General features: G+C 41.1%; 2 protein-coding genes across 2 annotated transcripts in view; both read right to left on the reverse strand.

Moving 5' to 3' along the window:
- Positions 1 to 1,557: 1,557 nt before the first annotated feature.
- On the reverse strand, positions 1,558 to 5,248 carry alx1 (ALX homeobox 1; the record flags this gene model as incomplete). Its single annotated transcript, XM_083666683.1, has 4 exons — positions 1,558 to 1,887; positions 3,586 to 3,714; positions 4,089 to 4,393; positions 5,026 to 5,248. 4 exons carry the CDS (start codon positions 5,246 to 5,248, stop codon positions 1,558 to 1,560), a joined length of 987 nt encoding a protein of 328 aa, XP_083522809.1.
- A 5,370-nt stretch (positions 5,249 to 10,618) lies between these two features.
- The window catches only part of lrriq1 (leucine-rich repeats and IQ motif containing 1), a gene marked incomplete at both ends in the record, with an annotated part of 35,485 nt that continues 18,676 nt past the window's right edge, over positions 10,619 to 27,427 (reverse strand). Inside the window, 12 exons of the mRNA XM_083666536.1 lie at positions 10,619 to 10,752; positions 14,196 to 14,313; positions 15,506 to 15,566; positions 16,253 to 16,373; positions 21,153 to 21,254; positions 22,204 to 22,292; positions 22,599 to 22,670; positions 22,837 to 22,970; positions 23,605 to 23,694; positions 24,568 to 24,696; positions 25,402 to 25,517; positions 25,984 to 26,426. Coding sequence (XP_083522662.1) covers positions 10,619 to 10,752; positions 14,196 to 14,313; positions 15,506 to 15,566; positions 16,253 to 16,373; positions 21,153 to 21,254; positions 22,204 to 22,292; positions 22,599 to 22,670; positions 22,837 to 22,970; positions 23,605 to 23,694; positions 24,568 to 24,696; positions 25,402 to 25,517; positions 25,984 to 26,426 — 1,609 coding nt within the window. The remainder of the gene's footprint in view (positions 10,753 to 14,195; positions 14,314 to 15,505; positions 15,567 to 16,252; positions 16,374 to 21,152; positions 21,255 to 22,203; positions 22,293 to 22,598; positions 22,671 to 22,836; positions 22,971 to 23,604; positions 23,695 to 24,567; positions 24,697 to 25,401; positions 25,518 to 25,983; positions 26,427 to 27,427) is intronic.

Below are 27,427 nucleotides of genomic sequence, written 5' to 3' on the forward strand. Positions count from 1 at the left end.
ACTTATTATTTTCTGTTAATACTTGGAAAGACATAACATATTGACAAATATTACTTGTACTTGATACAGTCGCAAGAAATGTTTGGTTGGCTTAACCTTTGTTAGATACAGTATGAGTTGGGTATGGGTTGAATCAGGTGGTGATGATCTGAAGCCAATAAAATGAGATCTTATTTCTATTACATCATTGCAACCAGAACCACCAGTGTGTTCTGGACCTATCTGAAATATCTGATTGAAGACCTCAAAGCATATCTTATGTAAGCGTATCTTTTTTTTTCCACATATTATTTTACTAGTTGTTTCCAAGAGGTATACTTCTCATCAAAGGAACCCTTTTTGATACATGTAGATAAGATACTCAGATACATACTTTTGATTGGCAACAGAGAGGAAGTGCCCCTAGGAAAACAAATGTGGTGCCATATCGAAGCATCTGACATAAGTTACTGTTGTAATTGAATCAAGCATACCATTCATATGGACACGTTTTCCCCAAGATGCTATCCACCACAGAGTGATCTCAGAAACCAACACAAAGGGATGATGTCACCCTTAAGAAGGAGGACAAAAGCATAAGACATGCTCCTGTTTCCATGAGTATGTGGTGGCTAATGGGATGGGTGGTGGTAGGGGGCAGGGGAGATTCCATGTTAAGTCAGTTGACAACAGTGCGTCTAAAGAGAGGTTTTTCTATTGAAAAACTAGGACATTGTTCACCAAAAAGCAATAAAATGTGGCTATTGAAATGTATTCTGACTATGGTCCTAGATGCATCATAACTGCATGATAGTTGAGACACTAATTCAGATCTTAATTAGCCAAATCTGTGTAATTAATGATCTAACAACACTATACACAGAATAATGTGGAATTATTGTCTAGTCTTAAATAAATGGGCGCACATACAAAATATAGGAAACAAAATTAAACAAATTCTGCAACATGTCTTTTTATTATTTTGTAATTTGATAAACTCACAAAAAAAACTATTCTCAAAAAAGACCAACTTTCTCCTTTGTTTGTGCCGCATGGCCCAAAAAAGATACAGTTAATGAGGATTATATAGCTTTGCTGCAAAGCACACTGATGTTAATGTGTCAGTCTATTCAATCTCTGTTGCGCTCTGCACTGTATGTCTCTCTTCAGCTAGAGCAGTGGATAAGAAGGCACAGGTAACAACAAGATTAAGACCTCAACACTTTTAGGGACACACACACACCAAAAGTGATCTTTGGTCTATTCAAGTAATTGAAGACCATGTTCACTGTACCATAGTTAAACATCAAATGTTAACCTGAAAGTTTCAACTATAAGGAGTAAATGTAATGCACTGCTCAACCTTGACGATCTGACTGGTCTCAGGGTTTGTTGTCCTCTTGAGGGGAATGTCTCTCCAGCAGTTGGCTGGCTATCAGTATTTACATCATTCAAACTTACATGTCCTCTTCGAGCAATCCAGCATCATTGTATGTTCTCTGTCATATAACACTATGGTTATTACCATGGGTAGGTATCAATGCTAAGGTTAGAGTGGCAGTTTGTCAGTGCAGATGTTTACATTGCCCAGGATATATTCGCTGTGTGTTCCTTTGCCTTCATCCGCAGCACGGCGATGCTGGACGAACGTCTCTCGAACTCGGGCTTGGTCTCGAACGAGTGGCCGTTGGGCGCGGGTGAGAGGAGGGAGTCGGCTGTGAAGAAGTTGTTAAGGGAGACGTGACCGAATTGGTTTTGCTGGTTAGGGAATCCCACGTATCCGTGGTCAGTGGCGGTGCAGGGGGAGTGGGAGTAGGAGGTGACGCAAGGTGGGGATCCACGAGGGAGCATGCAGGACGACACGACGGAGCCGTTGGGAGCAGGGCTGGGCCACAGGTTGTTGGGAATCTGTGGAGGAGGGAAGTGTGGCATTATTCACCTATCAACTTTATTTCAGCTGGTAAGGTCATTGAGAACACATACTGTTTTACAAAGCATTATTGTTTGGATCTCCCTTGTACCAGTCATTTGTTCCAAACATAACATTATATTCATATGTAGCCAAGCCTATATCTATATTTCACAATGGGCCGCGGCTTTGCAGACATACTCTGAACTGGGCCTAAGGCAACTTTTATAGCCAAAGCTTGAACTAAATAGAGTTTAGTATTTTGCTCAAGGGTAAAAAAGCAAAAACATTTATTATGAGATCACCACAATTTAGAAAACCGGGGGTGCTACTGGTCCATTCTAAAGATAAGAAATTACTGAGTAATCAGAAAAAAAAACATCTCTGAGATTTGAATCAGGAGGCATTTGGTCACTGCTCTGGTTCCCTTTGTCGCTGGGCAGCAACTACTACCAAAGGTTGGTAGTTGGCCACATATGTCATGAAATTTTGTTGTGTTGCATTGCATGGGGATATCATATAGGCTATTCAGCTGGTTACAAACAATCACCTTGCCTAAATACTTGACATCAGAGGCCATATCAGATATTACCTCAACCATCTGTAAACATAGCAACAATTTTGGCACACTTCATCCTCAAAAACAAACCCAGGTCATGCTCTTGGAAACATTCAACCCACAAGAATGCAATTTATGTCCCCCATATTTGCAAGAAAAAAATCATCAACATTCAACTGGTTTGAATCTTGCATAAAGCAAAAACAAGATACAAGGCCCTCTGTAGTAAGAAATCTGGATGAACTATATGAAAGGAGATGGGTTTATTCTAGTTTTATATGAGAAACATATGAGAGGGAATAAAATATGCTCCACAGAATTTAGGTCTGGATTTAGGCCTACATCTTCAAAGCTAATCCCCCTTCGACGATTTTTGTCTGTGAGAGAGAATACATGCGCTAAACGCATCAAACGCGTTCTAATGTGACCACACCCCAGGACTTTGACGGGTCAGAATACAAAATGTAGGCCTATCATGATTTATGGACTTGTTGGCTATTTCCAATATTTTAGCCGTTCTGGCTGCGACACACTATAATAAACCCCTCCCATAGGATCAATATGACTTAGAAAACCTTAATGAGAGTTAACGACTGTTATACATCATAGCCAAAGAAAATATAACCTATGTTTTTATGTTTTTGTTATCATAGCAGGCTGTGACATAGGCTTTATAAAGCCACTGTCGGTGATATTTTCAGTATAATGTTTTTTATGGGGTTTTGTAATATGTTTTTGTCGTCATAGCAGACTTTGTAAACACATAATACATAGCTTCAAATCATGTTTTACATAAGTGCTATTTGAATGTTAAAATGCATTTGCTCTATCGTTTATGTTTTGTTGATGGCCCTGCATGCAGAAATCGCTGGCCGTGCGTATCTTAATCACAACCTCTGCCTCAAGGCTCAAGCCTACATTTTAAACCGTATTTGTCTGTTGCAAATGAAAATAAAACGCATTACGCATGAAATGGTACACACAATTAGCTGATAACAAGATTGCTTAATATATAGCATCAATAATAGCCAAAACGAAAAACACATGGTTGAGATAATATATAATCTTAGAAAAGTTAAAAGGCAAAATTAAATGGCAAATATTGTCTCTGATAAAGGCGTAAAAAGCGTTAACTTGCCTGTGAATAACTGTCCGTCCTGGGTAACACTGATATGTCGTAAGTGGCTGCAAAGTGACTTTTTGCTTGCTGGATCTGCCCGTAGCGTTCTCTTTTTCTCCACTTGGCTCTTCTATTTTGAAACCACACCTAAATTAAGAAGGTAATAATGAATAATCACACTTTGTCCAAATAGAATTGAGTAACATCATGGCCAATGTGTCTTTATCGGCAAGACAATGTAATGATATAGAACAACACCAGCACACATGTAAGATTATGCTTTAAATATGTAATACATTAAAACCCAGAAAATGTGAGTAAACTAACAGGATTGTCACGTTTTTTGCGACAATGCTATTTGATGCTATTTCAGACCATTTATAACCTACATTGAGGTAAAATAATGTAACACTTTTCCCTATATGTGGCACTGCTATTACATGGTATTTCTCTTGTTTATGTTATAAAGGTTGTTTGTAGCCTACATAACTAAATTAAAGTGAGAAAGTGTGATAATCTACCTGCACTCTGGCCTCTGTTAGTTCCGTCCTCATCGCCAGCTGTTCTCTCACGTAAACATCTGGGTAATGAGTTTTCTGAAACACCTTCTCCAACTCCTCCAGCTGTGCGCTCGTGAAGGTCGTCCGATGTCTCCTCTTCTTACTGCTTGATACGTTACTGTCGCATTTATCACCAATTTCGTCCAAATCAGTTTTCTCTTGAACCACCGTTACCGGCGAGGCTCTCAGATTGCAACAATTGTCCATCGACCTCCCAAGGTCCGCGTGCAAAGTTTCCTCCTCGGTTTTGGGAACACCATAATTCGCTACAAGAAAAAATGAATAATTCATTATCAATGTAAATTAAGATTGATATATTAATTCAAAAATGTACTATCAGCAGTGACCCTTAATATTAATAAAACAATTGAAAATGTAGGCCTAAATAAACAATAGGTCTAACAGTTTGAGGTCAATTACAGCGATAGCCTACATGCAACAGCACAGGTAGACCTGATATTTGATGTGAAGAGCAATTAATTAATTGCAAACAAGAGATTGCAACTGTAAACAATATACTATAGTCGCATTCTGTGGCATAGGCCTATAGCCAACACGTGAAATTGCATGCCACTGATTGAACTAGGCCTACAGTTTTTTTTAAATGGAAAGGGCAGAAAACGTATCTATTATAAAATAATAACGACCCCTTTAATAAAATGTAAGACACGAAACCTGACATTGACATCACTTCAAAAAATAAAAAGGACAATGTTTCGTATACCATCTCACTTAATCTCTCATGCGTAACAGTGTTGGCACACCTACAAATATGTATTTTAAAACAATTTGTAAGTTACATTTTAGATACATTTCAGTTGCAGCTAAACTCCCCAAACCTTTGGTTAAGCATTACGCATGGACAGTAGCCTATACAAAGTGAACATAAATTACCCACCGTTTTGGTCTCCACAGGGCGAGGACCGTTCCATGCGCGTGTGGTGGTCACTATTTTGAAGCCCGAAGGCCTGCACACACTTGGGCGAGGTCTTGCTGTAGTACTGCACGCTGTCCAAACCCTCCATGACTTGGTTCAACGCGCCGCCAGAGGCCATATAGTAATCGCTGCCTTTAATCGCTTGGTTTTTTAAGGCGAATTTGTCGTTCATATATTCCATCATCTTCACCAAATCCCGTCGCTCACACGTAAATTGTCAGATTTGAACATAAAGACGTGCTGTTGATGTTCAACAAAGTAATGGAGCAATACACTTGCAATACAATAACTCGCTGAAGCCGTTAATCTGTCTCGTCTTGGAGGCGCTATGGCCTCTTTATAACCGGAGGAGAGGAGGTTCGTAGAAACCCCCCTACTTTTGAATATGAAGCAGTTTGAACTCCTCCCATGTACTGAATCCAAACCAAACACAAGATAAGTGATTCTGGCCTAGAAGTGGTCTAAGGAAACAATCAAATTTACTTTAACTTACAATATGTTTATGATTCCCAAATAATGAAGGGCGTAATGATTTATCTATAGTCCTACAAGTTGTGACTAAAGGATTTGTTTGAGAGTTTGGCTAAGATAACTAAACAGGTCGTTCTTCATCTAATTACTTTGGTAATTATCCTACTTGTTCGATTAATTATGATTTAAATAATCTGAGCCAATGTATAGCCTTTTATCTATCGATAATATATTCAATATATTCAGGAAAATATACATTCCCAACAAATGTGATCATTGAGGAACATTCTGTCAAATGTGATGGAAATAACCTATATCATAATATAATTACAATAGCTTATATCATTTGTAAGAAAGTAAAGTTTTATTGGATTTCAAAACTGCAATAATTTCTGTCCAAAAACTTGGACGCTCCTGCTATCTAGGCTGAGGCCTATTTAACCTATCTGCGTTGAAAGACGGTTAATCTCCACAATAATAATAATAATAATATTGATAATAATAATCGTCTTTTTATGGTGTAGGCCAACAATTATTGTAAAAATGTATTTACTCCTAATTTTACATTTGGTCAGTTTATTCATCGAATTTTTAACGACGCTGTGTCTTCCAACTGTCAGGGCCAATTAATATGCAGTACTGTGTTGCAATGGTAATATTATAATTTAAATGTGTTTCTTATTTTTGAACATTTGTGCCCGTATAAATAAATATTGCAATTGGCTAAAAACAACAGTTCAGCCCTTAAAATGTTTTACTGTAAACATAAAATGGCCGATAACTATTTACATTTTGAGATGACATTAAAATGGGAATCTCTCATGGCCTCATCACAATGTATTGAATAAAGTGTTATATGTCAACAATGTACTAAGTTTACAACGTGCGTAAAGGTCTACTTGAGCCTTTCAAATTTCACGCGTATTGGACATGTATCAGTCCAGCTGCCAATAGGAGAGGGAACTTATTGCATCAAAAAATATCTGTTCCGTGTCTCAGGGTTCAAATATGTAAGGCATAAGTGAATTTCAGTGAGAATCCATGGAACTTCAATTTGTAGAGACAGATTGCAACAGTCATGAAACCATGGATGCAAAGTATTCGTGTCAGGGACATAGGCGATGTAATGGCCCGTCCAGTTTAGGAGACGGAACATTTCATGACGAATGTCAAGTCTCTATAATCGCCTATTGTTATATTGGTATGATCTTAATAAAATGTTAACCAGACAATTAAATCAATGTTATAATATATAGGAATACATTAGGTCTTAATAAAGAAAAATAAACTTATATGGATGCAATTGTCAAAGGCTATTTGGGGCATAATTACGAAGAGCGCACATTAAACAAATGCTAATGAGGTGTGTGTGTGTGTGTGTGTGTGTGTGTGTGTGTGTGTGTGCGTGCGTGATATTTCAGAAACTGCATCCATCTGATAACTTTGAGTGTGATTGATGTTTGCTCTCATGGTAAGAGAAACACTTTGTCGTGACATCGATAACATTTCCATACTCCATATTCTGCACCATATAATAGGCTTCATGACATATCCAAGTGGCCGCTGCAAGAAGTAGGCCTACAGGCCTAGTTTGCGATATCAAAATAGCCTAGAAATATATGACTGAATTTACCTTCTGATCAAGTTCTGCAACAAGACAGAAAGACAAGTTGCTATATTCCTTCTTATTACAGGAATTATGTTACCAAAAGCAGGTCCTCCCTCCTCTTCGTACGTAACCCTACCAACTGCAATGCAGGTCATACTTATATGGTTCGCTATCGGGTCAACGATAATACCTGGGTTGGACTGTGCCACACGTGAAAAAAAATAAAACAATAAATACGAGTGCTCTTAAGTAGCAGGGGGTGTCTTATTGGGCTTCTAAGATGACCTCGCATTCTGGCACATGCTGAGGAGAAAATGCGAAAAGTTCATGGCGTTCGGAGGACCACGAGCAGCAGAACTTGAAAGTAGACACGATATTGCCACTGCGGCAGGCTGATGATTTTGTCCATAATAATAGCTTGCATATTAAGAAAGCTAATTCAAATAGGCTGTATTCAAAATACTTGGGGGGGGGGAGGGGGGGGGGGGGGTTGTGATAGGCTATAGGCTATAGAATGTAATTTAAGCAAATTGAAGATAACATAGGCCTGTGATTTATTCGAAAAATAGTGCGAAATTAATGTAATTAATAATCCAAATACAATCCAGCAAAACAAGAGCGTTTTTAAATAATGATGAGTAACCAAAACGATCCTTTTCATATATGAAAGTTGACCTAAATGTAAAAAATAAAAAAAAGTCTAAAAAGAAGTGAATGTATTATCTCATTAACTGTCTGTTATGGGAGAATTAAGTGATTCATCACATCATAATAATGCCCAAAGACAGTGCAGTAGTGTCTGATTTAGTCAGGCAGTCTTTAAAAGATATACCAGTTTGTCTGTGTAGCTCATGTTAAAGTCCAAAATATTACTGCTGGCTACCCACAAAATCCAAAAGTAACCAATGTTTATTTTTCCTTACAACATTTTTGGTGCCACTGCCATTCACAAAAGCCACTTGAATTTTTAGAACATTCTCTAAACCTCAGTAGGCTGAATACCTAAAAGCGAGAGCAGCAAAACATGTTTGTTTTCATTTTATTTGTTTTGTCTTTTGTTTTGCATGCTCATAAAGAGAGGCATACAGTACAAAGCTGTGAGAAACCCAGGCACCGAGTCATTTGAAAATGTCATCTGGGTTCATATACACAAGCGACTCCGGTCACTGGTGTAGTTAAAGCTATAATGGAAGTTGTTCAGGTTCAATCCAGATTCAGGAAGGTTACTTACTTATAATGATGATGAGGAAGCTTAAAGGTTATGATATCAACATATATTACACTGAATAGTATCAACAGCATTATATACATTTATAATAATGAACAAAGTTGACCGCTCATGTAATAAGTCAAGTAAATCATGTGTATTTGCACTGTTCTCCTTAATATGTCTTTCTTGTGTGCAAGTAGACAAAACTAAAACCTATGTTTCAGCTCCAACCTTGAGAGAACACAGCCAAGACCGATGGCCAGGTTTTGGCTTCTGTTCGCCCTACCTGGTGCACATTTTATGCCCTTCATCAAGCCTCCTGTATATTTTGTTATTGCTCACCTCACCATAGACTACAAGTCCCACTCACAAAGTGGTCACAGTAAACTCACCTAATGTCTAGTCAAAATCACCACAAATGTGAGCTGGGGGTGATTACATATAATGTAATCTATTAGCCAAACAAAACCTATAATGGAAGAGGTTGTGAGGACTGAGTTCCACCACCCGCTGATGTAAAGTAGTATACGGTATATGGATTGAACAGATTCCTTAAAATGTTAATGGTGAAAAACTATTCTGTGGACAGATATACCATTAGCTAAATCTCAATTGAACTTATTATGCAAAATACTTACACTGCACCACGGTGGCTCATAGGGTATGGATGATTTAGGAGTGTGCACTCAGAAGTCCCTCAATGAGTGCACAGCTTTATGTTATTCATTCTCATACTCTATTCTCATAAGCTGTACATGCACTGTACATCCTCACATTATTTCTGAATTAGGTAAGGGAAATAAAGTTGGGAGGATATGGCTAATATACCATACAGGCGAGGCTGGTCGAGGAAAAAAATCGGAGGACGGGCTCATTTTAATGCATGCAATCACGTGTTTGATAGTATTCCTAATTCCATTCCATGCATTACAATGAGCCCGTCCTCCAATTTCTACCTCTAGCAGCCTCCACTGATGCAAAAATATTCTCAGCTATGCTAAATTTTGGCTGATATGATACTATGTTACGATGAGGAGGGGAAAAAAAGGCTTCTCCCAGGGGGGACAAGAGTTCAATCTCCCCCTGAAGGAGGACAGTGCTCTTGGGTTTCATATCATAACAGCCCCTAATGGGCAGAACCACCGCACCACTGGCATACGGCACTGATCTGTAGACAAAACTCCTGATCGGCTCATACAGTCAAAACACACCAGAGAGAGAAGTATGAAAGTGATAGAGGCTAGAAAATAAATAGACGACATGCATTTCCTGCCAGGCAGCCACTCTCCAACTCCATCTATTTGTTTTTACATTAATTAACTTATCCTTTCCAGGCAATGGACCAGCTAGGAACCTCCACCCCAAGGTTAGCCGCCCCCGTTAGAGCGATGTTTGTGGACGGACAGTTCTGGTCTCTAAATTCAAATACACAGACAAGGCCATTGTAATCTGCAGCTGATAAGAAAGAAAACAATATTCTAATTCTAACACTAACGTTTGTGTTTGATTCAAAGCTGTGGTGATTTCTGACCGACCATTTGGCAACATTTCTGAATGTCTCCACAATGTAATTTAATGTCTCTATTGATACACTTTTCATTTAATTGGTATTTAGAAGCTAGAATGTATCTATCTATCTTGATGTAAAACAGACAGAGCAAAGCAAGCAGAACACAGAAAAATAGCAACTTTATCGATTTCAGGCAACAACAAAAAAAAAAAAGATTTTTCTGAGATAAAAGTTACAAAGTCAAAATAGTCCTTACATTTTCATTTGTTTTTACAAACAGGAAGGCAAACTAGAGCAAAGGCAGGTTGGGATAGCTTGAAAACAAAAGTCAAATACACAAACAATTAAAACTATAAAGTTTCTATTTCCTTCCATCGTTTGCATACCAACCGTGTAATTCACTGAAGGTTTGGGACTTTGTTCCATGCGTTCCGGTGTTGGCTGTGGTCACATTAAAGCAGTGACATTTGAGTGTAATGACTGTAATGAAACTGCCTGCAGATATTTGGGCTCTGCCTTCTTCCATTGCTTTTAATTAATTTCCAGAAGAGAGAGCCCTAAAACGCAGCTGCAAGGAATTTTGGTGTAGGAGACAAATGGTACTGAGAAAACCTTTTTTTGCTGATGGAATCATTTTTACTGGGATATACAGTAGATATTACTGTCAACATTTATAACAGAGAGAAACATTGTTGTCATCCATTGTTTTCGACACACAGTTAGTGCACCTATATCAGTTTCTTGGTTGTCTGTTTTACTTGCACAGTTTGTCCCTCTTCTTCCCCCCTCCCCAGCCGCCACTCATCTGGACAGGGTTGTCACGGAAGGAGATGCGCTCTTTTTTTGATGGGGCAGAAGTGACCCTTTTGGGAGACGGTACCTCTGTTTCTGCAGAAAATAGAAAGACAAAAAAAGTGTCAAACATACAGTACAGATGTGATTGTCATATTGATTGCACATTCACAATAAATATTTTACATTTCTCACAACATATGGACTGATGGATGTACAGTTGTTGTTTAAGATAAAGTGTAGCTAATTGTATGCAATCTATAAACAATCTATACATATGCTGATGACCTTAAAGGTACAATCTGCAATATTTTAGCTGTTCATGGTCATTTTAATGAATGATATATACCCTTCTATTCATGAAGAATAAAATGTATAAATGCCTCATGAGCTTAGTACAACTGCCTTAGCCCATCATAACCCAAAATATAAGGTTGTTTGATGCCATTGTTTATAAACAATGGTCTATGTAAACATTCAATGTATAGTTTCAAAATATGTTTAAAACAAATCATTTGGATCTCATGGACTGTCTGTCCTAGCACCATCTATGAATTTGAGAGTGTTTACATTTCTCCAGCCCCATCTCTCAGTTTTGCAGCAAACTAAGTGGCGTGCTTCCGTTTGGCTGAAAAACGAATGAAGTGGTATACCTTTAATCTTACACTAACTTCCTTTAAGGAAAAGGAGTTATGCTCTTTGCCCTCTGAGAAAAATACGTTGATGTATGACAACTGTAGTATACAATACGAGACTACAGTATAATGTCTAGACAGTTCCCCATGTACAGTGCCATAAACTCGAGTGGGAAAAACTATTTGTATGCCCCTTCTCCCAGGAGTAATGTCAGCTGAGGGGGAGTCCGTTCTATTTCACCTGGGGATCAGCACAAAGCCCTCTAAACAGAGAGAACAAAGGGAGCGTTTCTGCTGGGCATGATGCGTTCCACGTGTGAAGCCCAGACCAGCGCTTGACAGAGGAGCCCCACACTGGGAGCCAAACAGCAGGGAAGACTCTGGAGGTGGAGGGGGCTAGAGCACACATCACAGGTACTGCCCCAGCACCAAATACCTGCACGGCTAGTGCTCAGTATAAAGTATCAAGTGGTATTGGCATTAGTTTCATGAATTGTGACATCTTTGACTATTTATCTTCCGCATAAGAACATTTTTAGTATCTGCGGTCATATCATATTTTCATCCCAATGGTTAGAGTTTGACTTGGTCAGGTGATATATGCACTGCCGTGTGGTCATTTGGGGCTTATTTTGAAAAAAGTATTGAGAACTTGTATGATTGAAGTTTTATATTAATTCAGCTGTTCCGAATCAAAAACAGGGGCCAAAACAAATAGCTTTATTGACACACATGTTGCTAATTTAGTTGCTAGTTCTACGGTCATGCTATTAAAAAGTAAGGAAATAAATAAATGGCCACACATTCCCTCAACCACTGTGACCAAACAAATCGTTTTCAGTCATTTTACTCCCATTAGCTTTGAATGGGTACAAAATTGAGGCAGTGGATACGCAACTTAAGTGGTTTCCTTTGCACAAGTAATGAAAATATTTTGTGGGGCTGAAAACGCGTTTTATGGCACCGCCCCAGCAAGTGGTTGGGTATCGCCTTGCAATAGATTTTATAGTATTTACATAGTCTTTACTGCTATGGCAAGTTAAGTGAACCCTCCGACTTTAAAGCTTCACTTTGATGTACTATGCTGCTCCAGAGGCAAAGGAAAAAGTTACATTTTAGTTTTCTGATGAATACACGATTTTTGAACTATTGGTATTTACTCTACCTGAATCATGTACATACATTTTAGCAGGTTTCAGTCATAGGAGAATATTTTCTTGTGAGATAAGAAAGAACTGTCCAATTTCTCCATAAAATAACTTTCTGATGAGGCATTATGTAGACCACTAGATGTTGTTTCCTAGTTTATGAAATATCTAATTGGCTTTTGAAAAATTCACCCGGCTTACACACACATACATATTTCAATTTACTCTAGACAATTTGATAAGTGGTGTTGAATCTGTCTGAACACATAAGGGGCTTTCTCTTACCTCCCCTACCCCAGTCCTAGAGCGCCTGCTTCGCACGTAGCAAGCCGCTGCTGCCCTCGTGGATATCATTTCGAAATCATCATCGGAATCTAATTTGAGTTCATTAGGGAGTAACAGTATTTGCCTTCACTTTGGATTCCTGGGCTTGTTTAATCTGGTCATCTGCTGGTGCCCTGTCTGTCTCTGTCAGTAGCATCTTTGTCACTCAAACTCCTGAGCTACAGCCTTTCTGACAGAAGGGCCAGTCATTCTTCACTGAAAGGACTTTTTTTCCGCCTGTTTCCTGTCGAAGGAGAAATGCTTGGCGCTCTTGTCCCCTGTCCGACCCCATTCCTTCCGTCCCGATCGACCCTGGGCATTAAGCCGGACCCGTTCTCCCTTGCTTACGCACACGCACATATGCACACACACACGCACGCACATTCAAACACACACCATGTTATCATACTGTAACCTACTATTCAACAGGTTTGGAGTGTGCAGTGTCCAGACCCCTTATCCTACCCGGTGATGATTGCAGTTAGATAATAGGGGATGTGGTTAATAGAAATCAGTTTTCATTATGCATGGATGTTGCATGGCTTGTCTCTGGCTAGATAAGTCTGATTCTCACGCACGCACGCACGCACACACGCATGCACACACGCACACACACACGCACACACGCACGCACACACACACACACACACACACACTAACTAGTATTTGTGTTGGCTCTTGCCCTTACTATTCTTCACTCATCTATGTTTTTTCCTTTCTCTTTACTGACAGAATTTTTTGTGTCTTTGGAAACATTTAAATTGAGGGCAAAGACACGAAAGCACTGTAAAATCTGTATGGTATCACTATATGATTATTATCACTAAATAGGCCTATATCATTATTTCAGCTCAATAATACTATAATTAAATTATTACAACAAAATGAAATATTAAGTGCATAATATGTTTACGAGGACAAATATTCCAGTGACACCAGAGGAATAAAACTCTCATGAACTGTAGATTTATTCTCCATCTTCTTTAACATCTTTTTTTAACATGCTAACGTTGCCTTCGTGTTTACTGTTCATACTGTTTATATTTTTTAGTACTTCTATTTTATTTTATTTTATTCTATTTTAAAACTTATTGTTGCACTACTCTGTGGCACTGTCACTTTTGCATTTCACTGTATACTTGTATGCATATGACAAATAAAGAATCTAGAATCTTGAATCTTGTTTGTAAATGTGTGCTAAATATTTGCAATTTTAGTATAATAGTCATGTAATGAAATAGCACTGAAAACATTAAAACATGCTACAACCTTTCCATATTTCCAAATATACTTTCCAAACATTCTGTATTTTATGTGACATCATCAAGATGCAATATTGAGTGGAATTTTTGTAAAAGCATATTTTGAGAAGATCGTAGTGGGGTGGAGAAGTTTATAGGCTGAGAGTTTGGAATAAACACTAAAAACTCACTTGAGTGCCCCATGGAGTTTATCCGAGCTGGATTGTGTTCTCTACGAGGCAGGGAGATTGAATTGTCGTTGGCCCGCGACCCAGAGGCCTGATCGGGACCTCTGTACCCTGAGCCAGCCTGCACACACGAAAAACACACACACACACACACAGTTCAAATCAGGTCAAACATGACACTACTCACGCAACTGGCCCAAACATTCAAGAACTAACGATCCACTCATGTGCTTGAGTGTATCTAAGGAAAGGGAAAAGGGGCTGGTTATTTTTGCCAGTGATCATAATTCAAACTGCTCTGTAATGGCACAGGGAGACCTGTGGTTTTTAACTTCAAAGAACTTATGAGCATCAGTATCATTCTGGGGTCCCTACAACCCACACTGAAGTGACACTGGTATTTCTACAAATTAAATGAAGAAATTGCACTGACTTGATGAAATTCAAAGTGTCATTACACTGGAACTAAACCTTACAAAGATTTAAAAAGTCACATAGACTAACTCCAACAGGGGGAACAATGCATACTTTCACTTTCTACTGAAAAGACACCAAACGAGAGTCAATTACTCAATGGTGGCGCTTTTCCAATGTCACTTTTGGCACCGGTGCTTGGCCCAAAGCTTCAGACTTTTGTGTTTCCATCTCAAAGAATGGTGCAAAAAAAAAAAAATCCCCAAAAGCCCAGGGCCAAGGGCCAAGGGCCCAAGGTCCTACCCTGACCTGGGACCTTGGGGAGATTTTTGGACTTTCTTGGAACTTGGGCAGGGTTTGGGGGGAGGCGTGCAATGTCATGCATCCTCCCATTGTTTGGCTAGGCTAGTCGATGGGATTGCTACTTGTTATGTTACAAAAGCATGAAAATATAAACCATTAGTTACTTTGGTTTGGAGTCACGTTTAGAAGCATTTATATGCACTATTAAGTTTGCTCAGCTACATGTAAACACCTGTTTCATTTCATGGGAAAGGCTGCATAACTGAACAATCTGTGCTAGTTTTTGTGTACATTTCCAAACTAAATAAACCCTCACATTCAACCACACAACTCCTTTGCTAGTTTCAAAGTCATGTTACTAAGAAATTCGCTGGATTTATTGCAAAGTCGTTTCTGGCGACGTCAATAGCTTACTCCTCCCTGCTCTCCCCAAGTCCTCAGAATCACCCTGGGTGGTGGAAACACAATGCATAAAAAAAAACACCAGTGCTTGGACCCCAAAAATGTGGGACATCTTCTCTAGTGGAAAAGCGCCATGAAAGTGAATCAGGTCGTAGGGAAAGTAGAGTGAGTCAAAATAAATGGGCTTAACTCACCACAAGCTGCACTCTGCCTCCGTTCAGAATGTCTGGGTCAATCTCTGGTAGGAAATGATCACTGCAGAGTGAAAAAATGCCAAATGTTCAGCTATTAGTGGTCGCTCCAATCGTGTGGTTTTCCTCTCTACAATTCAACACAATTACCTTGGATTGATCATAATATAAACATCAGTGGCATTATTGGGTCTTATGTATCATAATCCTAATGTCTATTTGCTAGCTAGAAGGGATTGAGGTTTCATTAACCCCCCCTCAAACATGCACTGCTTATGTTACTGCCCCTCTTTTGATATAGGTTACCCTAAAATGAGGTCAGATATTTGCTAAATAAGTACATACGTGTTATGCTGTATTATTGAATACATTTTGTTGAGCTCATGAAATATTCCCACTTCTGTCTTGTATACATAATGTAATCCAAGTAGGCGTATGCTACCTATTGTTCGACCACACTTTGTCATTGTTATTTAAATATAAAATAAATATTACTATAACATACACCTTTGCATTCCTGTTTTTTTTCAACAGTATTCATTTGTTTTGAACAGTCATACACACACATACACTTCTACTGTAATGGGACCAATCATTTCCACTACTTTTGCAGGAAAAATAAATATATAGTAAAACCTGTACAACTGTGTTTTTCTATTTATAGACGATGGGTATGAGTTGAAGCCATATGGTATGGGCAGTGTATCATTGTTCTCTGATCATAGGGCTTTCAGGTAAATGTAATCTCACCTCTCCAAACGCTTTTCTGAGTGTACAGCCTGGGTGTGGAGCCACTGGTAAGTTCGTTCCTGGTTCAACTGCGTTCGGTCCACTTTCCCTCCTTCCTGAGGGACCAGTTCTGCTTCACGAGCTGTACTTGACAGAGAACATCAAATAAACGCCAAAGCTGATTATTTTTCTTCATCTCCTCTCTTACGTTAAAACATCCATGATGACAATAGTAACCCCAACATCCCACAGCTGGCCCAGTCAGCAAGTATCATGAGGGGTGACATGTTTTCAAATGAAGGGAGACATAATTGATACTGAGTGTAGGGTCGTGGTAACAGATGCAAACCAACTTACAACCTCAACAAATAAACAGTTCAGGGCCTGAACTGTGACAACGTTTGACAAGTCTCACTGCAATTTAAGCCCGAGCCGTAAGAGATCAGTGGCTAAAGCTTATAGCGTTTATGTTTGGGCTTAAGGTAGCTATTTGTTTGGAGGGCTCAGGGGGCATTACTATAATAGACTCTGAGTCGCTGAATGATGCAACAGCAGAGGATAGTCCTTTTTTAAGGAGGTTGCAGGTTCTTGTGAAATTAAATTAATTTGAACAACGTATCAAAAAGTGGGAGGCAGGATCTGAGAAGCCGATGATTTACAACCAACACTGAAATCCCACAATTAGGCCATAATTCTAAGTAAATATTAGCGCCCGGCCTACTTGAATTGATAATGCATTTTGACAGCCTGATGCTGGAACTAATGACGCATTTATTTAACTAATTTTCATGCTTTTGCCCAGCGGTAGAGGGGAGAAAAGGTTTATAGTTTACAGTTGTCATGGGGTAATTGAGAAGTGATGGATGCTTCCCCCGAGGCGTCAGGGGAAGGAAATGACCATTCACAATTCCTGGTGCACAAAATACAAGTGGCACAAGCGATTTGGCTAACTGTATAACTAAAATGTACATTGACAGTACAGTAGTGAGTTTTACAGTGTGAAGATTGCCTTGGACATTTTCTTCCACTTTTTTGCCTTCAAATTTAACGCCAGGGCTCCCCAACAATACAGAGTAAAGGAGAGCTAACTGAGGAGACACAATCAGAAGTGCCTGGGATGAGGTGGTTATATGATCACACATCATCCCAGGCACTTCCCCGACCCTCCCTCCCCTCCTCTACCCCGACCCTCTGCCTTCAGCCCCTACCCTGTCTTGCTTCAGGATATCAGGAGGCCTACAGGAGTCACGCCTGTTATGTGGGGCTCTTAAGCGCATTATCCAATCTCCAGGTCTCTATCAAGGGGGGGTGAGGAGGCCTGTCACGATATCAGAGAATAAGCTCATTCAGGGGGGGGGGGGGCCTGCAGCTACCAAGTCCTAAAGGAGAGGCATGATGCAGGCACTTTAGAACATCCCCCCACATCATCACTCCTGAAACAAACAAATAAAGGTCATGCACAGTGTACCGCAGGAACAGGATCCCTAATTGCTAAAGCGATGTCGTAAATAACGCAGTAATGTCTTTTGATGTTGAGGGTGGCATGTTGGATGACATGTTGTGGTGCAGCTCAAACTCTACCTTGCGGAGGCAGCTCAAAAACTCTACCTTGCGACGGTCAATGTGAGGGCAACAATAAAGACTATAAAACTATAGGTATTTTGAGACTTGCATAAGCTATGTACACACATGGGGTGGCGCAACGCGACAAAACGACCCGTGGTCATTCATTGTCAATGGAAGATGGCAACTTGACAAGACTTCGAGCGATACGACAATAGAATCCAGGTCTATTTTTTCGAAATCACCAGTGACGGTGCTAGCCAATAACCAATCAGAGAACGGATAAAGGTATGCCTCGTAACGTTTCCTGAATGGTGTACAACCATACTTTAGTTCCACTGCATACTTTGGTTCCTACTGTTTCGGGAGAAAGTCAGGACACAACATAAATGCAACCCATAATGATTGGGAATGAACACGCAAGCCTTTTTTTAACATGCTACATACTATGAGTAGTGGAGTAGAAACGCCCACGAGCGATCTACCCATGCCAACCTCGGTGGAGTCTCGAGACAAAATTGCTCTGTGTGTCTATGACGCTTTAGGGAGCATATAAATCAAAACAAAACGACAGAAACAATAAATAAAACACAAACTTCAGAGACCAAATATGGGCTGATAGTAAAAAGCATAGGTACTCCCTCTCCCCCCCAGCCTTTCTCTCTCTCTCTGACTGCCGTGGCCTCCTGCCCTGCCCCGTGGTAGTAGAGATGCCCCCGTGGGGATTTGCTGTTGTGAGTTCCACAACCAGACTCAAAGGAGGGAGGGGGGAGGGGGGGAGGTCAGCTTTTATCATAGGGGCCTGTCTCCTACTTTCCTTAGCCCTAGGTCAAGCCTTCACCTCCAGAGAGCAAACCACACACGGTCATCCAGCGGTCAAACGCACGCAGCTACAGACATTATAATAACAGGCTTTATGAACGGGAGGCGGCTGCCCCCTAGTCCAAATTCACGCAGATCAAACTCTGACATAATACTGAGAAAAGCATGAAAGAAGACTTTGTTTGATATGGAGAAATTTAGTGCATGTAAGTACCATAAATCATAAAATTAATGCCAGTTGTATATTCATGATTATATTATGTTTAATAACTATGTCCCCCCCAAAAAGTGTAATTTAACAAATATCTGTGATTCAAGCATGACCTTTTTACAGATACAATCCAGATTTTGATTTTATGCGTCATAAAAAAAATGCATTTCCAGAAACATAAATTATCATCTTACATTCTTCAACTTAACAACACCCTTTTTAGCCTGATGCTCTCCCCCGTTATAAGTTCAAAGCAGTTCAGAGGAGCTTAACGTTACGAGGCTTTGTTAGTCAAGCATGTAGAAGCACTCTCTTGGCATGTTTCAACACTTGTTTTTCAATTGTGTTGTTTACATATTCAAAATCATATCAAGTAATAGGCGAAACTTAAACAAGAACGTTTATCCCTTATCTCCATGTTATTTATCAATATTTAACCGCTTCAAATCTACAACAAAAACAGAGCAAAGAAACTGCTCAAACTCGCGCAGTACTTCTATCCATTCATTTTGAGAAGACGTGAGAACTCAAAACACATACACACCCAAAAAACAAAGCAACAAAAAGTTGGGCATTGCAAGTATGACAACATTGTTATTGCATCTTTATTTATTTTGAAGTGCAGGTGAACTATCTCCGGGTTAAACATGCAACAACTCTGGATAAGCCCTCAGCCAACTGGCACCAAACGCATACCTCTAGTCCATCCAAACTGCCTATTGCATTACAACAATATTTCAAGGACGATGTCTTTCCAGTATGTTCATCTTCTCCCCCTCCCTCGTGCTGATAAAGTACAGGGGTCAGTGACTTGGACTCAGGAGTGGACTCAGTGACTTGGACTCCCCTCATTGGGTTTCTGATCTGACTGAGGGGAACCCTGTAAAAAGCGTAATCCAAACCTGGTTGGGTTCTAGAGAGACCGGCTCCCGCTGCCTTTTTACGGATGCACGACTGTGGTGGCGGTGGCGTGCCGGGGTCTGGCTCTGAGGCTTAGGGGTTCTGGGTCTCCATCTCCAAACCCAGGGCCTGCCTGCCTTCCCCTCCTACCTCCCCTGGTCCTGACCTGTGGAAGGCACCCCCCCTCGGATCCATCCCCAACGCCCCGGGCCCAGCCAGCCAGGCCCAGCCAGCGCTCCCCGGCAGGGGCTAACGTTTCAGGCTTGGAGTCGAGCCCCTTCTGGAGGTGATTAGCCCCAAACCCATGACAGATTCTTTCCGAGATATCCGACGCGGCGTGTTTATTTTATCCGGGCTCTTTGTGTGGATGTGCTGGACATGAGTAACCCACTTGAAATGGGTATCGGCTTACATACCCGGAGAGAGGGGAGCAGGGCCGGGGAGCCACAAAGTGTTTTCATGAAAGGAGAAAATACATTCTCCCTCTTTTTTGAGGGTTCTGTATTGTTAAGAGTATCGGTCTGCCTGGGCAGATGGAGAAGGGAGAGAGAAGTACAGCGTCTACCTGCTACCCCCCGCCCCCATCTAAACCAAGAGACACCCCCTACAACCCTGTTCATGTTGAAGACAGAGGGCCTTTTTTTTCAGTCTGGAACCCCTCAGTGGCCTACCTCCCCGGCACTTAACTCGATTTCACACTTCAAGTCATCTACAAAGCCCTGCTGAAACACAATCATCTTGTTTATCATCCGTCATCCCAAACAACCTAATGTCAGACTATTTACCACCGTTCATGTGCCTTCAATTTCATCGCGTAATCTCGGCGGTTCTATTTATTGCACGCAGTGGTACTTCCTCCACACACTATGGTTTACATCCATGGAGATCCCTCAAAAAATGTACATTGGCATTACTCTTTGAGCTACAGTCATAATCACTGAGGACAGAAGTACAGTATGTTAATGTTTCCTTCCAAATCACTTTGATTCATAATAGACATTCCAGCAATAGTGTAACTCATGTTCTACCCGGTAACGGCACCTGAATCTTAACTTGATTCGCTAGCAAGACCAGATAACGTATCGTAACACGTAAGTATGTAATACAAATAGATAAGATCAATAAGGGTTTGGGTTCATAAGAGGTTGGTTGAACTAATGCTGGTGTTAAGAAGAGTCAGAGTTCCCTTATTGTCCAGCGAGAGATCATCTGTGTGAATTACTGCTATTTGTTTGGTTCAGATGGCATTACTATATTTGACTTTGAGTTGGTGAATGAAGCAATAGCAGAGGCTAGGCTTTTTTTTGGGGGGTTGGGGTTTCTTGAAAAATTAAATGAATTTGAGCAACGCATCACAATGGTGGAGGCAGAATCTAAAAGGCAGATGATTTATGAAAAAACACTGTATGCCTGCCCAAATCCTACCTTTGAAGTAGTCTATTTTCTCTAGAGAGATCTTTTTTTTTACTTCGATAGGAACATGTTGGTTGCTATGGTTTCTGAACAGGGCCAGGCGTACGGATGGGTCTAGGAGAGAAAGAGAGAGGGAGAGAGAGAGAGAGAGAGGGAGGGATATATATATAGAGAGATGAATGAGTCGCATTGACATTAAACTCACAGTAATCCTGACGAGCTAATGCAGCGAGAACCTCTGGTTTCTGGTGAAACTCATGGCTGAGTTGGCATCCATAAGAAAACGAGAGCCCAACTTAGCATGAGGAAAACACTCTGCTCCTATGGTGCACATGACATTTTGAGTTACAGTCCACACAGGCCTGTGCATTGGTAGAGTGAGAGTGACTGGAGCTCTGGTATTGGGAGTCATGCTCTCACGACCCTGATCAAAGAACATTGTCTGACATAACCATGGCACCATTACCGACCGACCGCTTTTGGACCAGACCGGGGGTGAGGTCACCTATCTCTGCAGCCGCGGTAACCCACAACTCGATAATGAAAACCGTATCCGGGACGACTGGGAGAGTGCCTGGTTGGGAGCGAGAGCCACCAGGTCTGTAATGGCCATTTCCTGCGAGTGCTCTCAGAACTGGCCCAATAGGAGGCGACAGGACCCAGACTCTGCTGTCTGTTATGGTTGATTAACGTACACAGGGAGGAAAGGCCCGCTGTTGTCGTGGCACGACCGTTTAAGAAAGAAGGACGTCTAGAGGCGGTCCTGTAGGGTGAAGGGTCTGGAGTTTTTGGTGCAGTAATGGGTGCCAACTGTATGACTGTGTATATTAAAATGCAGAAAAACCTCAAACATAGGTGTGGGACTCTCGCTTGAAAAACAGCTCTCAAGCCAATATGTCATCTGTCAGTATTACAATCTCACTACAACTGCATAGGACGGAGGCTTTAACATGTGGTTTGGGGACACAACTTGCTCTAACCACAGTAAATAACAACAAATAGTTGTAAATAACAAATGATTGTTAAAAACTGTTGGAATACCAACTTTATTCCCCATACTCACCCAGTAGTTTCCTCTGTCTCTGCTTCCTTGACTTCATCTTCTGGGCCCTCTTGAGCATCAGGAAAGCAGTGTGGCTGTCAGTGAACCCCCTGGGGCAACAATGACACCTGTCACACGCTCAATCTAGCCTAATAAGCCAAAACCCCAGAGAACACACACCACCAATGACTGGCAAACAGCATTTATTCCCATGAGGGCCCACCATAGAGAAGCAAACACAAAATCTGACGTGAGACAGAATCTTAATTGAATCGATATAATGTATGATTATCACTGACACAATATTTCAAAACATAGAAGCATGATACGTATTGGTTATTGAGTCATAATTGAAGCAGTCATACATGTTTTGTTGTAATGTGTTTCCAAAATTAATCATCGTCTGTCGTACCCACCATTCCTCCAAAATGCTCTCTGACCTCGCTGAAAGACCACTCAGCACTGATGCAGAAGCAGGAGATTTAGTTCTGCAATCACAACATTAATCCTCAGTAACCTTCATATTTGAGAAAATAATGGTGTCGTTTACAGTACTGAAATTTATAATTTATCTTAGGTGTCCTGCATATTGGCTCTCTGAATACAGCTTTAAATCATATCTGTGTGTCTGCCTTGTTGGATCGGTTTCCCTACCTGCTGATGCTGTCAGGGGAAACTGGTTGCTCAGTGGGCTCTGCTCTCTCCCCAGCCAACCAGGCTTGCTTTGGTTTCCACAGCAGTGCAGGTGGGCTTCTCTGCTGGGTGGGCACATGGTGGTGCACAGGATACTGAAGTACACAGTCAGGAGACACAGACTGTAATCTTTCAGTTCTTATCTGAGACTATGAAGTCTTCTCTCTGGCTACAGTTTGCTTTTGCAAATATGTGAGGAACAAAAATATAATATTGTTAGAATGATATATTATCTACATTGTCGAAATGAGAGAAAAATAAATGCGGGAAAATATAATAAACGAAATTCAGCATTACCAATCCGCTTCGCATTCGCAGAACACCCAAAAGTCAAAGTCACGACATAACGTCTTTCAAAACACCTCCTCCGCTTAGTGGAAGTGGTTAATTGTTTATCCTACCCTTTGATGTGTAGGTTAGTGTTAAAACGTTAAGGTCTGCCATGGCGGCAGCTGTGTCGCATCAGCTAACGTTGAGCTGCTACCGTGATGTAGAGCTCTGTGAGCTCTCCAAAGAAAAGAGCCAGGGAGAGGTAAAGGAAGAAAAAAGGGCCTCCTTCATGGTGTGAAAAATGACATCTGCTGATGCAAAGGAAGTTTGCGGCCCTCTAAAAGTAATTGTGTTTTTCAAGGTAATAACTTTGAGGATTAACCAGTGAGAGTGTGGTGGGTCCTAGAGGACTGAAGATGAAGAGCGTTTTTTTTCTTTGTTTTTTTTTGTCGCTGTTACCTTTGTACGAAGCAGCTGGTCTGGGAATGGGAGAGTTTTGGGGGGTGAGTCGTCAAAAAGAAGGGCCATCCAGTCTCTCTCCAGTGTGGCCTGTTTACAAGTGAGATGAAATGAGAATCTTTGAAGTGTGAGACAACAACAGCAGCAACAATAAAGGAAGACTACAAAGCATTTATGTTTTTTAATTTCCTCCCATAGGTTTCTGGATGAAGTGTTATATTTATGCTTCAAAGTAAAGGGCAGATCTTAATGGGTTAAAGTTTCACCAAATCAACATTTCTTCCTGGTTTGACATTGACCTTGGCTGTAGTTGATTTGTCCAGAGAGTTTTTAGTTACTTATTTTCCTTAGATACTGACTAGTCATATTTTTGGTCCCATTCATTCTGGAAATATTTAGCAGAAACTCCAAACCAACTAATATTATGACAGAATCCCCTTCTGAAGATGTTGTTTGTTTTTAAAAGTCACTTTACTATGCTGCAATCCATACACATGTTGTTATCATGATAACCAAACCAGTAAACATTTCTACTAGGGTGGAACAACCCTTTAACATAATAGCTGGATGTTTTGTTGTGTTTGACTCAGGTATGCATTCATAAGTGGATGGCAGAGTGACAGGGCAAGTGAACTTGCTATATATTGTAGTATCAGTGTGAAAATATCTTTCTAACATATTGTGGTCATCATTGTTTCAAGTCCTTGCCCCCAGGGACTACATCTGGGCTGCTGAAATTGAAAGTCTAACAACTGTCACTGGATGAATAAGAGGAAGAAAGAGGAAAGCAACCTGCCTCTGCCTCAATTTGTTTTGGATGGGAAGGTGGGAGTTGGGTTGTGTGTGTGTGTGTGTGTGTGTGTGTGTGTGTGTGTGTGTGTGTGTGTGTGTGTGTGTGTGTGTGCGTGGGTGCGTGGGTGCGTGTGTGTATAGTCAGCCAGGAGAATGTGAAACTGTGCCTACCTCATCAAAGTCAAATTCATCCACGTCCACCTCCTCGAAGCCCTCCTCCCCAGCATCAGGGTGCGCGGCAGCAGCATCTGCCAGAGCAGAAGCTAGCCTCTTCCTCAGAGCATAGCCCCTCCAGAGTGCCTTGGATGTACCAGAGAGAGAGAGGAGACCATGAATCACCCGCAAACGTAAATATTGTGTGTTATCCCATTAGGAAGATAAAACATGTTAACCTCTCTTTAATTGCTGAGTGATCTGCTGTTTGAACTCTCTGTGACTTGGGCCGCTAGGAGACAAATGGAACGCCGGCATGCCTCTAAATCCTGAAATTCCCAACGGGGAGACTTCACAAGTGAGCAGACTGGAATCCTAGTGCTCCCACTACTGCAGATCTTTGGTATCTGATTAATCATTTACTGCCTTACCTCCAAAAGGCCCTCAAGGACCCATCAAATACGGAGAGGGGAGAGGAGAGGGTTTCGGGAGAAGTGTCAGGTACAATGTTTTCAAGGCTCTATCAAACAATTGCATGTACTATCGGAAAGTAAGCCTCTACATCTGAGATACATTTTTATTAAATGAATTACAAAAATTCTCTCAGATGTAGAGATAGCAATAGCAACTAAACACTCTCAGAAAAAAAAGTTATAGTTTGTACCAAAAATTCTGTCCCTGTAGGGGAACCCTTTGATAACCCTTTTGGGTTCCATGTTTAACCCTTTCAACAGAGGGTTCTACATGGAACCCAAAAGGCTTATCAAAGGTTTCCCATACAGGGATAAGTAAAGAACAGTCCACCATTTACATTGCAGAATTTGTTCTGGATGAACAAAGTTTACAGTTTACCTGGATGACAGTTGCTGCGTATCCTGGGTCAAGAGGGACCTGCTCATTGTGGTTGGATCCATAGTCTACCCTTCCTGTCCCTCCTCCTCCTCTTCCTCCCACTATTCCTCCTTCATCTGCTTGGGGAGAGCAGAGTTGAATCCTCCTACGTGTTCTGTGTCTTCGCCAGTGATGCTGAATCAAGAGCGCTGCAACACTGCTCCAAAAAGACACACACACACACACACACACACACAAAAACGGGAGGGTTACCAATGATGCCATACAACTTCTCCAATCATGAATTTATTTCTGTGCAAACATCTGTAGACCACGACTCCAGAGAATTCCGGGCCCGTCTAGAACAACTAATTTTAAAGATGTATTATTCTCCCAGAGATAGCTGTGTTAGTGATGAAACTGCTAAAGTGAATAATATGCTCAACATCTCGCTCAATATATTACAGGGAGGAAGCTCTAATAATGACAAATGCTCATTGGCAGAAACTAATAAAAGTTGAGACACAATAAATTAATTTGAGAAAGTGGAAGATTACTTTTTGAGGTCCAGCTTTTGAGGAGGCTTTGGGGGGGGCGGCACACTGCTGGGCTTGGCGTTAGATGGGTTCCCCTCAGGGGAACTAGCATTGACAGTGCTAACTTCTAGTTCCAGAGTTGGCCTGCTGGACACATTCCCTGGACTGCAATGAAGCTCGTCTGCTGGTGGCTGGGCCTGCTTCTCAGAAGTCCTGGCATGGCTGTTGTCCCTGGTTGGGCTGACGAGGGGAACATTGCGTGACTGGCTGTTTCCAGAGGACTCTGATTCATGACGCATCATGACACATGCCTCATGTGTGTCAATGTCCTCCATGTCAGGCGTTTCACCAGGTATCTTGGTTATCTGGGTGTCACTCATGTCACTATTTCTCTCAGTGACACTGGTGTTGCCATATTCGTGAGCGTATCTCTGCTCCTTAGCCAGCTGCATAGCTTCTTCACTGTGGCGGTAGGAGATCCTCAGAGCATCCAGGGGAGAAAGGGCAATGCTGCAAGTACACACACACAAGTATGTATAATATACACTCACTGGACACTTTATTAGGAACACTATACTAATATTGGGTAGGGCCGCCCTTTGCTCTCAAAACAGCGTAAATTCTTCAGGCATTGATTCCACAAGATGTTGGAAACATTCCTTTGAGATTCTGGTCCATGATGGCATGATTGCATCATGCAATTCCTGCAGATTTTTCAGGTGCACTTTCAAGCTATGAATCTCCCATTCTACCACATCCCAAAGGTGTTCTGTTGGATTCAGATCCGGTGACTGGGAAGGCCACTCAACAACACCGAACTCATTGTCATGTTCATGAAACCAGTTTGAGACGACTTTTGCTTTGTGACATGGTGCATTATCATGCTGGAAGTAGCCAATAGAAGATGGGTAAATTGTGGCTATGAAGGGATCCACATGGTCAGCAACAACACTCAAATAGGCTATGGCATTCAATCGATGATTGATTGGTATTAACAGGCCGAAAGTGTGCCAAGAAAACATTCCCCCCCCCCCCCCCCCCCCCCCCACTTGCTAACATGTTTTGTAACCAAAATGTTCTAGCTTGTGTTACTATATTAACAGTGTCTTACAAATGAACGTAAATTAAAACCAATAGAAATATCACACCAACAACTGCTTTAAAGTTGAAATGTTTCATACGTTATTTGCTTTGAAATTGTGAAAAAAACATTGATGACTTTTGGGTGATTGGTTCATTATAAGGTTGGCCTCCACAGAGGGAATGGAGGGGCTAGTTGTCCCACATTGTCCCATGTAATACCATATAATGTCTCTTTCATAGAGGGGATTAAGTTGGTACAAAGCCACCTCAATGGAAAGTTAATGACACTATTAGAAACGCTTGGTTCCGCTTCCCCCCTTATCTAGGGCCTGAGGGCCAGAGCTTTCAGCCTAAGCAGTAGCCCTAGGTAGTTCAGGGCATGGATGGTAGTTCAAGCCATGTCTTTACAATGCCCCTGCTATTCAACC

Source organism: Argentina silus (assembly GCF_951799395.1).
Source record: "Argentina silus genome assembly, chromosome: 3".
NCBI classification, from domain to species: Eukaryota; Metazoa; Chordata; class Actinopteri; order Argentiniformes; family Argentinidae; genus Argentina; species Argentina silus.